Raw genomic sequence first — 11,362 nt, 5'->3', positions numbered from 1 at the left:
GTCAGTTGGGATATAGCTCAGTGGTGCTGTACCTGTTTCAAAAGCACAAGGTCCTGAGTTCAATTCCTGGTACCACAGGGGGAAAAAAGTGAAGGAATGAAGGAATGAATGATACAAAAAGACTAAAACAATAAAAGGGATGAAATGAGCTAGTCATGGGACTATATGCCTGTAATCCCAGTGATACTGGGAGACAGGATTGAAAGTTTGAGCACACCCTAGATAACTTAGTGAGATCCTTTCTCAAACAAACAAAAAAATTTTATTTTATTGCTTGTTTGTTTTGTTTTGGGGGATCTTACTATGTACTTGAGACTGACCTGGAATTCACTATGTAGCCCAGGCTGGTCTGGAACTCACAGCGATCCCCTGTCTCGGCTTCCCAAGTGCTGGGATTACAGGCGTGTGCCATCAGCACTGGCATAAACAATTTATTTTAAAAGGGCTTTGGCTATAGCAGAGTGAGAAGTTCCTGGGTTCAACTCCACTGCCTTCCCAACCCCAAAGAAGGAGGAAATTCCAAAGTCTGTAAGATCAAGGAACAGGGCCGGGTGTGGTGGCACACACCTGTAATCCCATCTGTAATTACACCTGTAATCGGGAGGCTGAGGCAGGAGGATCGCTTGAGTTGAGACCAGCCTTGGCTACATAGTGAGTTCCAGGTCAGTCTCAACTACATAGTGAGACCCTGTCTCAAAAAAACAACAAAAAAAAAAAACCACACAAAAAAAGATCAAGGAACAGAAACAAAGTCTGTAGACAAGGGAGAGTAGATAGAGGTACAGGACAAATTTAGTAAAACAAAGATTTTATATATAATCCAGCATATGCCTGAAAATTGTTTTGTGAAATTTGGTTTCTCTTATACAGACATATATATATATGCATGGGCTGTATGCAAAGGCATATGTCCTTAAGAACATTTAATGGGTGATACCTATAATACATATAAAGCAAGCAATATTCACTATAAAGTACTGCTATTATAAATTTAAAGTACATGGTTCACACTTGAATACAAATTCAACTGTTACTGTACTTCCTCAGGCAAAACTATATAAATTAATTAAAAAGAATGCCTGAATATTTTTTTTAAGTGCTAGAGGATTGAACTCAGGACCTCCACAAAGCAAAGCAAGCATTCTGTCACTAAGCTATATCCCAGACCCCCTCTTTTAAAATAAAGCTTAAAACACATTAAGGAAAATAAATATTTTAGTTAAGACTCAAAGCAACAAAAAGATTATAATGGTAACCTATTATATGGGATGTTTGTGAGCAAAACATAATACTAAAGGCTTTACACAGATTGTTTCAGGTCATCTTTTAACAATCCTTTGAGATAATGGTAATGGTATCAGTTCCATTTGCATATGGAGATATAAAAGCCTAACTAACAGTACATAACTTGCCCAAATTTATATACCAAGCGGAAAAATTAACAGCCAGCTTCCATAGACCAGTCAATGGCAAGTACATTTTTGCATCTCTGAGGTTCACCCGATTGTTTCAGAAAAGTCTAACAGTGGGCTGGGGATTTAGCTCAGTGGTGCTGCATCTGCCTGGCAAACACAAGGTCCTGAGTTCAATTCCCATACAAGAGGGGATGAGAGGGGAGGGGAATCAAACAATCTAAACAGGGTGCAAGGAAGAATTTCACTGCCGCCTGCGGCATTGTTATGTAAAATAAGTAAATTAATACCACTTACCAAATCTGTAGTTTGATCTTCTTTCCTTGTAATTCAACTGTTTTGATCTTAAAGTCTATTCCTGTAACACAAGAGTGGGGGATAACTTGTAATTAATTGTAGCTTTCTGCTTAGCTATTATCAAAATTATCAAATTTACTGAAGTAAAGAATGCTGACACTTTTTAAACTGCAAATCTGAGCAAATGTGTCCATAATCTTAAATCCAAGAAAAGGAAGATTCGGAATGGTCAAAGAAATAGTTATTCAGAAAAGTTTTTACAAATTAGCAAAAGAAGTAAAATTTAAAATATGTTATTATAGTTAGAGATTTTTAACACCCCTTTCATAGTTGATTTTTTTAAATGTGGAAATAAAAATTAGTAATATAGAATACTTGAATAACATTATATTAACCAGTTTGACCTAAATAATATATAAATTTCCATCTAATAATAAATACACATTTGGTTTTTAGGCTTGTGTTGTTGTTGTTATTGTTTTGGTACTACAGTTAAACTCAGGGCCTTGCATGTATTAGGCAAGTACTCTAAGCAACTGAGCTCCATACCTCACCCCACACTTTTTAAGTGTATACTCAACGGGTACTAAAATAAAACAGAAGGGCAATAAATAAAATTTCAATACAGTTAAGAGTACTGAAGTTATACAAACTGTTTTCTGACCACAATAATCAGGAATCAATACTAAAAAGACATCTGGAAAAAACAACTCTCAAAATATCTGGAAATTCATAGGTTAAAAAAAAAAAAAAAACGCAAGCTGAGCATGGTGGCGCACACCTGTAATCCCAGCACTCAGGAGGCTAAGGTAGGAGGGTCACTGTGAGTTCAAGACCAGCCTGCCTGGGCTGCATAGTGAGTTCCACGGCAGTCTCAACTACAAAGTGAGATCCTGTCTCAAAAAACAAACAAACCAACAAAAAATGCAAGCTGACAGTGACACACAAGGGGAATTTATCACCAAGTAGCTTGAGCCAAAAAACACAGTGGGAGTACAGAGCAGTTAGGGTAAACTGTTGGTTTACTGAACACCTTTGCAGGCTGTACCTCCACTGGTACACACACTCAGACCTCATTAAAGACGGATGTGGGCAAGATTTTAAAAAATGCAATTAAAATTAGAAAAAAAAAAATAAGTGAACTAAAATGAAAATAAAATGTAACCAAGAGGGTAAAGTGGATCTTTAAAAATTAGGTTGTTTTGTTTTGTTATCAGATAGGCTACTTCTCCAACTTCCTCACACCAAGGGGACACAACCTTCCTCAACTCAGATGAGCAGACAGGAAGGTAATGCCTCTGTCAGAAATTAGCTTATATCAAAAAAAAAAATTCCCCAGCAATCTGTGTAAAGGAATGTGCAGGTGCTAGCCCTTGGAAGTCAGGCTCTGGTTTCCATAAGGGAGGGAATGGAACAGCATAGGAATTTCCTTATTTACTGTCTCATTTATACTCCTCTCCACCTCTTGAAATAAAAGGTCCCTCCATCCCTGTTGGAGTCAGTTTTGAGCAAACCTTTTCCTTTTCCATCAAAGATTGTCTCCCACGTTTTAGAGTACCGTGGTCAGTTACAAAAACACTTCAAAATGTGTAGGATATAGTTCAAAGTAGTACTTGAAGAGAAATTTATAGAAAATGCCCATTAGGAGAGAATATTTATTCTATTTTATGCAATGGAGTGAAGCCTGATTCTAGAACTGAAAATAAAGCCCATGAATATTTTTAAACTTAAAAAAAAATTTACATTAATTGAACTATACCAAAATCTGTGCACTGTTTCAGAAGGGGAGGAATATCAAAAGAACAGATTAAACTGGCAAACTTCAGTTTTATAATCTCAGTTTATAAACCTCAGTTTTGATCCTATGGAACAAATTCAAAGAGTTGTATCTATTAGAGCAGCCTCAACTAATAATGAACACTTAATGAAGAAAACTGGCTAAAGGATATAAACAAATCAAAGAGCTTCAAGAGAAAACATGCTATAGTCTTTAAAAAGGAAAAATAGATAAAAACTAAAGCAATTAGAACCTTTTATGATTCCAACTGATACATCACAAATTAAAACTTTAAATATTTAAAGATTCCATAAATTTTTCCAAGGAGAAATAATCTTTTAGTCTAAACATTTTGAAGGTTTACAGAATTAAAGTGGAAGGAAAAGAATTTTTACAAGTCCCAGTCCATAAACTCAAGGGAAGGAAAGGTGAGAAGGAAAATGTGCTTCAAGTAAAAGAAGAAATAGACCAGGAGTGTCCGGGCATATACGGTAAACTAAGCTACTCAGGAAGTTGATGCAGAAGGATCAGAAGTTCAAGACCAACTTAGGCAACTCAGCAAGTATCTGTCTCAAAATAAAGGGATAAGGATCTAGCTCCACCATAGAGATACTACCTAGCAGGGGAAAGGCTCTGGGGTCAATCCCCAGTACCACAATAAAAGGAAAATAAATTACTCAATGGTTTTCCTATTCACACCTCTCCCCCACCCCGCTTGCATGGTTTCTCTTCTGTATCTCATTTTTTGGATTTTTCTTTTTTTCTTTTTCTTTTGGGGATCGAACTCAGTACCTTGCGCTTTCAAGGCAGGGGGCAGCACCAGAGCTAAATCCTTTACCCTTGTATCTCATTTTTAATAACTAATGTCTCACTAAGAAATGGTCAACAGATCTGCGATTAAATATGCTGAATACCTCTTTTTGGCCCCCACAATCTGTAATGCCCCATAGACCCTTCAAACTCCTGGATTTACCATGGTGCTACCCTCTCTTAATTTGAGTCTATCTGCTTCTACAAGCCAGAATCTTTCAGTTTGTCCTGTTTTCAATACCCAATCAAAAGGGGCCACCTAACCAACATTAACCTTTTAGTCCATGTCCTTGCCAATATTTTTATTTTTCTAAAAATTTCTCAAATAATCACCTGGTCTTCAAGGCTAATCCCTGAAAGTTATCTACACATGTAATCTCTTTTTTTTTTTCTCCTCCCATCTCTTGAATCCTTTTCAATCATGCTTTATTGTTTTGATTAAACATCCCTCCACCAAACTGCTCTCAATGAGGTAAAACACTTCATGTTTCTACTTTTTTCCTTGTGTGTGTGTGGCGGGGGCGGGGGGAGGTGTGCTAGGGACTGAATCAAAGCCTCCTGCATGTTATGCATGCACTCCACCACAGAGCTATGCCCAGAACCCAAATGTCACTCTTAGGTCCTTATGAGTTGACCTAATTAGCAAGAATTGAAGCTGTGCTTCATTCCTTCCTGAATGAAAATGCTTCTTACCGAACTGCCTATATGATCTACTGGAATTTCTACCCTGCCCTACTCTCATTATCTCTAAGAACAGGATGTCAGAAGTACAGAAGTCCCCATTCAAGTAGGCTACCAGAGTGACAGCCAGACAACCTGTAACTTCACTATAATTCCATCTATATGCTAAATGCCTCTCCTACCCAGACTCAGTGTTGTGACTGCTGACAAATGACCTGAAAGAACCTTGAAAGGGGGGGACAAAATTTCCGGAAAATACCTACCCCATCCACAGAAAAGACAAGAAGATTTTCCTCTTTATTAGGCTATCCCTTCCCCTCATTTCTTTTATCCTGTATCTATGACTTCTCTGCCCCTAAAGAGCTGAGTTGATTTTTTAATCTGTCTCTAGCTTCTCTTACTCTTTGCCAAGGACAGAAAAGTCTTCACTGTTCAACTGGAGCTCATTCTCATATGGCAGTTCTGGGATCCTGAGGAAAAAGGACCCAAGCCTGGCGGCTTGGTGTGATGTGGTGTGGTGTGGTGGTGCACACCTGTTAACACCAGAATTCTAAGAGACTGAGGCAGGAAGACTGCAATTTTGAGGTCTCTCCACCCTCCCACACCCGAGCAATTCAGCAACTTAGTGAGGCCAAACCTAAAACTTTTTAAAGGGCCAAGGACACAGCTCAATGGAAAGGCCCTGGATTCAACTCCCAGCATGGGGGTGGGAGTAGGGTAAGTGAAAAAAAAAAAAACCTCTCCTGTTTGTTACTCTTTCTTCTTCTTTTTTTTTGCCATTCTTCAATCTCTCTCACTGATTTCTCCTCCCCTCTATGACCTTAAAAACTACAATGAATTCTTTTCTATCTTTACTCACTCCCTAGTCCCCTAAGTAGTGATTTCCCTGTCTTTATTGCTTTTAATTCTAAAATACACCATGATGATTCTTACATTCCAGGCTATACCTCTCCCTTAAACTCCAAACTCAAGACACTCAACCTACTAGCTATCTCCAAATCCCATCTCTCACAGACTAAAACCAAAAATCCTTAAAGTGGCCCATAAGGCCCTAATACACTCCCCTCTCACACACCTTTTAACTTGTCCTCAACATTATATGTATTATCTTATTCTGGTTCAAGGAAGTATACTTTTTTCTTTTTTTGTTCCACACAAGTCAGGCAGATTCTCATCCCAGGGGCCTCTGCATATAATATGACTCCCTAGCCTGGAATACTGCTGTCCCCCAGCATGGCTTCCCTAGCCACTCTAACCTAAACCGTAATGCCCCCCTCCACTCTGTCACCATACCATTTTCTGTTGTGGCTCCCTACCCCTATATTCATCCACTCATATTCTTATTCACACACACACACACTCACTCTGAGTTCCATCCCCAGTCTCTTTTTTACTTTTTTATTTTGAAACAGGGTCTCTGTCACTAAATTGCTCTGGCAGGGCATGAATTTGAATCCATCCTGCCTCTTCCTCTGGTAGTGCTGGATTACAGGCCTGAGCCATCAGGCTTGGCTCATACTACTTCCTTTTCAACAGTTCTTGAATCTGCAACTTGTCTCCCTTTGCAAATTGTTAAGGCCTACAAGAGTACAGATTTTTATCTGTTTAATTCATTTAAATTCTTAGTACCTACCTAGAACAAAGCCTATGCTGGGGATTTAGCTCAGTGGTTTCGGTGCCTTCTTTGCAAGCACAAGGACCTGAGTTCGATCCCCAGTACCAAAAAAGAAAAGAAAAGAAAAAGAATAGAACAAAGCCTGATATATAACAGCCACTCAAAAAATATTTATTGAATAAACATATAAATAATGTTTCTGGAAAAAGTACAACCCTCTCTGCAAAAAAAATAAAATGCATGTAGTTTTACCAGTAAGGTTAAACTCACTACTTTGACAACCATCCCTACCCACTTTCAATCACCTCTTTAGAGCTTTGGGTCGATGACATGCCAAAACAATTAAGGAAAACCAAACCAGAAATGGGCAATGCAGTAGAAAAGCTAATATCTCTCATTTAAACACAAGATTTTTTAACTTGGGCATGTCAAGCTAAGTCAGAAACCCTATGAAAATTAAATAAAATGTGCAAACTGGGCATAGTTGTGCACAACAGTAATCCCAGCTCTCTAGGAGGCAGAGGCAAGAAGATCACAAGTTTCAACTCAGAGTGGGCAACATGGCAAGACCTTGTCTCAAAGGGGTTCAGAGAGATGTGGAAGAAAGGCCCTGGGTTCAAATCCTAGTACCAGTCCCACACCCCCACACACAAAAAAGGCAAAACAATCAGCTGGGGATTTAGCTCAGTGGTAGAACGCTTGTCTAGCAAGCATGAAGCCCTGGGTTTGGTCCGTAGCACCAAAAATAAATTTTTTTTTTAATTTTAAAAGGCAAACTAAACCAGGCATGGTAGTACACGCCTGTGCCTGTAATCCCAGCACTGGGAGGCTGAGGCAGGAGGAAGTAGGTCAAGGACAGAGGCAGAAGAAGAGAAAAACTAGATAAAGAAAGGCACCAAACTGCCTTGGGACTTGCACCAAGAGACCAGAAAAGGAAACAGCTGACAGGCAGAGTACGAGAGCCAAGTGCACAAGCCAAACTGAGATCTGTCCTTCCCACCTTCAGTACAACACAGGGAGACACATCGTGGGGGGTGCTGGCTGAGGAAAGCTTTTATACAAATGTGCACTCACACCCAGGAACTAACTTACACATGTACGTATGTATTCACACACTAGAGTCACGGAGTACATCCTCATGCCCCCTTAGTAACTCTAACCACAAATAAGACAACCCCTTGCCAATCAGCTGCCCACCCCAAAGATAAAGCCCTAAAAGGTAGGTCAAGCAAAGTAAACAGACAGAAGCTGCACACAGACCGCTGGAAAAAAAATGACGCTATGCAGAGGTGCTCAGAAGCCACAATCCAGCTATGGCAAGTTCCAGGTGGAGGGGAAGGGTCTCTGGCCCCCATCATAAAAGCAGTCAGGAACAAAGGGCTGACAGGTCCTCCATCCTTGCAGAGCCCTTCCCCAACTTCCTCATTCTCTTTACAAATCAAGTGTCCTCCTTTCCTTAAACTTTATTCCTCTAACTTTTTATTGGGGCTGAGTTTATGATCCTGGTGGGCTGCTCAGACAGAGTAGCGGTGCTTGTCCCCCAGATGCAACAAAAAATATCACAGTGAGATTTCAGAGTATCAGAAAAAAAAAATTATAAAACCTTGCAGAAAGGCAAACTGGGCCATACTAAAGGATTAAAAATGGTAGCTCTGGCTCTGTGAGCTGCAGCCTGTCAGAAAGAGTGGTTGGGTGTTGGCCATCTCAACGAGAAGATGTTCTTGTCCATGGTGCACCTGGCTTGGGTGAACCCCTTTCAGTGCTACACTTGCAGCTGGTTCACAATGGTCCTTGGGTGCCCAGCACCACCCCACAAGCTGGCAGTCACCTCTGTATATGTAAGAATACAGTTGTAAATATGGCTCCACAAAGTTTTATGCACTCTATGTGTCTTTAGTAGGGTCTTAAATTGTGGGTTGACACATACTGCTGTGGATCCCTTGGATTTAGTGAAATCCCTGTCGTATGCAGGTGGATCCCCCAAAATATAAGGGCATATTTAATGGATTCTCAGTTACACTTAAAGATGTTGTTTGTTGTTTGGCTAAGCAATGGGCTACAACTTTCACTGGCTACTCTATGCAAGGACTCTGCAAGTTTGGCTTTTATGAAGTCTTCAAAGTCTTGTACAGCAATATGCTCGGTGAGGAGCATGCCTATCTTTGGCTACATCGCTATATTTGGCTGCCTCCACCAGTGCTAAATTATTTGCTGACATCATCCTGGCTCCTATGGAAGCTGCTGAAGTTTGAACTCAAACCCAACCAGGTTACACTAACGCTTTCAGAGATGCTGATCCCTAATGCACAAGGAAGAAGGCCTAAAAGCATTCTATGACGGAGTTGTCCCTCTATGGATGAGACAAATACCATACACCATGATGAAGCTTGCCTGCTTTGAACACACTGCTGAAGCATTGTACAAGTTTGGGTTCCTAAGCCCCAAAGCGAATAGAGGAAGGCAGAGCAGCTGGTTGTAACATTTGTGGCAGGCTACATAGATGGAGTCTTCTGTGCAATTGTTTCTCACCCTGCGGATTCTGTGGTATCTGTGCTAAATAAAGAGAAAGGCAGCAGTGATTCTCAGGTCCACCAGAGACTTGACTTCAGAGGTGTGTGGAAGGGACTCTGCCCACATCATCATGATCGGTACTCTGACTGCGCTACAGTGGTTCATCTACAGCTCTGTGAAGGTCTGCTTCAGGCTCCCCCTCCCACCTCCATCTGAGATGCCGGTGTCTCTGAAGCAGCAGCTTGGGTTAACTCAATAGACAGATCACAGCAAATGTGGACCGAATCTGCTTGTTGAGCAGTGTTGAACAAAAGTACAAAAGGAACTTTTATATCTATAACATTGTAGGAAACTGTCTACTCCTAATATAATTATTGTAGTATCCTTGCTTAAAGCAAGAGTTTCAAACTTACTGCCGAAATAAATCCATCTGTTCATGGGATTAAAAAAAGAAAAAAAAGAATGGTAACTCTCAATACATCTCACATGCAGGAGGCCCTGGATTCAATCATCAGCAAAAGGGAGCAGGGATAACAACTCTCAACGCATCAACAGCAACACTAGAATCCAGAAGACAAAAAGACAATGCCTTTCAATGTTTTCAACCTACAGCCAGTCAGTACCAAATGAAAGACATTTCCAGACATAAAACATCTCAAAATATTTAGCTCGCATGTGTTGGGACCCAGAAAATAATACCCCAAAAAGTGACACTTCGATATGCTGAGCTGGAGAGTCTTAGAATTTATTTTTCTCTAACCTTCCCTGGTTTTTCAAACCAAGAACAGAGACGGGGCTCTCTGAAGTGCCCTCAGAGAACTGAAAAGAGCTCCTCTCCAAAAGACATGCAACTGTCTTAAATTCCCCCTCCTACAGGAATCTAATCAAATATTCAGGGAAGGTTAACCAAGAAAAGAATCTAAAAGCCTCACACACCTGATAGGTTTTTACTTTTCTTCTAACAGCATCTCCTAAAGATGACTGAGAAACTGTCACTTTCTTCTTGTTGAGACACAATACCCATCACTCCCAAATTAAAAGACAGGTTTATTTCGGCTCAGTTCCATAAGTTTCAATTTAGGCAGGGTAAATGCAGAAACGGCACGGTGGGAGGGGGCCCTAGGCAGAGAAAAACTGTTCAAGTCATGGCAGCAGCCAGGAAACGGAGAGCAAAGGCAGGAGCTGGTGAGGGAGATACAGCCCCGCATGGAGGTCATGCTCCCCAGTGATCCACCTTTCACCAGGCCCCACCTCCGGCACAGCACATTCAGCTATAAACTCACAGGGATGCGTACAGCACCCCCATAATCCAATCACCTTTCAAATACATGAGGCTTTTGGGGCATACCCCAGACTAAACAGTAAGACTTTAAGGTGCAAGGAGCCTTTGTTTACAGTGTGATTATATCCCTCACTTTTCCTTGTCACCACCTAACCCATAGAAGAACTCAGTCACGAGGCACATTTGTTTTCCAAAAAGTCATTTACTACTCCTCTAAAATTGTCTCCAGGCCACCCCCCATTTCTCTCTCCCTTTCTCTCTCAAAGGGTATGGTCAGCTTCAACCATCTGATCCTTTGGGTTTCATATTTTGTTTGGCGCCCGAGTGCACATTAATCCATATGCCTTTTCTCCTGTTCATCTGCCAACTGTCAGTACGCTTCAGCAACCCAATTACCAAGCCTTTTCAGAGGAAAAGTGTGAACTTTCCTACACATAAAGCCTTTCTAAGATAGCTGTGAGAAAAATGCTTTATCAAACAAACAAAAAACAAAGATATGAAATCTATCAGGGCCAATCAAATTGGCTTAAACATTAAGAACAAAGTTCCAAGAGGGATGCCTCGTAGAACTGAGGTTGGCCCAGGGAAGAAAATATGCTAACAGAATTTACGTGACAAACAGAAGGGTCTGCTGATTCTGTCTGGGATAAAGTAGAGATAGTGTCGCTGACCCCAGGTGAACGTTAACAATGAAAGACCTGTAAACTTCAGCAAAACCAAAAGGTTGTCCAAGAAAGGAAATGCAGCTAAAGCATGCTACTTGGTTTAGTAGTTAAAGCATTTGCTATTACTCTTTGAGAAGCTGAAGAGAGAAGTGCCAGGAATGTCTGGCAGTATAAAAATAAATTCTCATCTTCTGCAACAGAATTTCTAAGGTAAGATTATTTTTTCAAAGTTACTTACAAGCAGAGCTAAGAATGTAACGCAGTGGTAGAGTGCTTGACTATTATGTACAGGTCCTGGTTCAATCCCCAGCA

At 40.6% G+C, this 11,362-nt stretch overlaps 1 protein-coding gene and 1 pseudogene across 1 annotated transcript in view; one reads left to right on the top strand and one right to left on the bottom strand.

Annotated features, from left to right (window-relative positions):
• The window catches only part of Rab10 (RAB10, member RAS oncogene family), a 78,388-nt gene that overhangs the window by 27,111 nt on the left and 39,915 nt on the right, over positions 1 to 11,362 (bottom strand). Inside the window, exon 2 of the mRNA XM_010604839.1 lies at positions 1,710 to 1,770. Coding sequence (XP_010603141.1) covers positions 1,710 to 1,770 — 61 coding nt within the window. The remainder of the gene's footprint in view (positions 1 to 1,709; positions 1,771 to 11,362) is intronic.
• LOC104848708 lies at positions 8,085 to 9,400 on the top strand (annotated as a pseudogene).

Source organism: Fukomys damarensis, unplaced genomic scaffold, assembly GCF_012274545.1.
Source record: "Fukomys damarensis isolate Sample0158 unplaced genomic scaffold, DMR_v1.0_HiC HiC_scaffold_2, whole genome shotgun sequence".
Taxonomy (NCBI): domain Eukaryota; kingdom Metazoa; phylum Chordata; class Mammalia; order Rodentia; family Bathyergidae; genus Fukomys; species Fukomys damarensis.
Note: the sequence above shows the minus strand (reverse complement) of the source record. Positions and strands in the feature narration are given on the sequence as shown.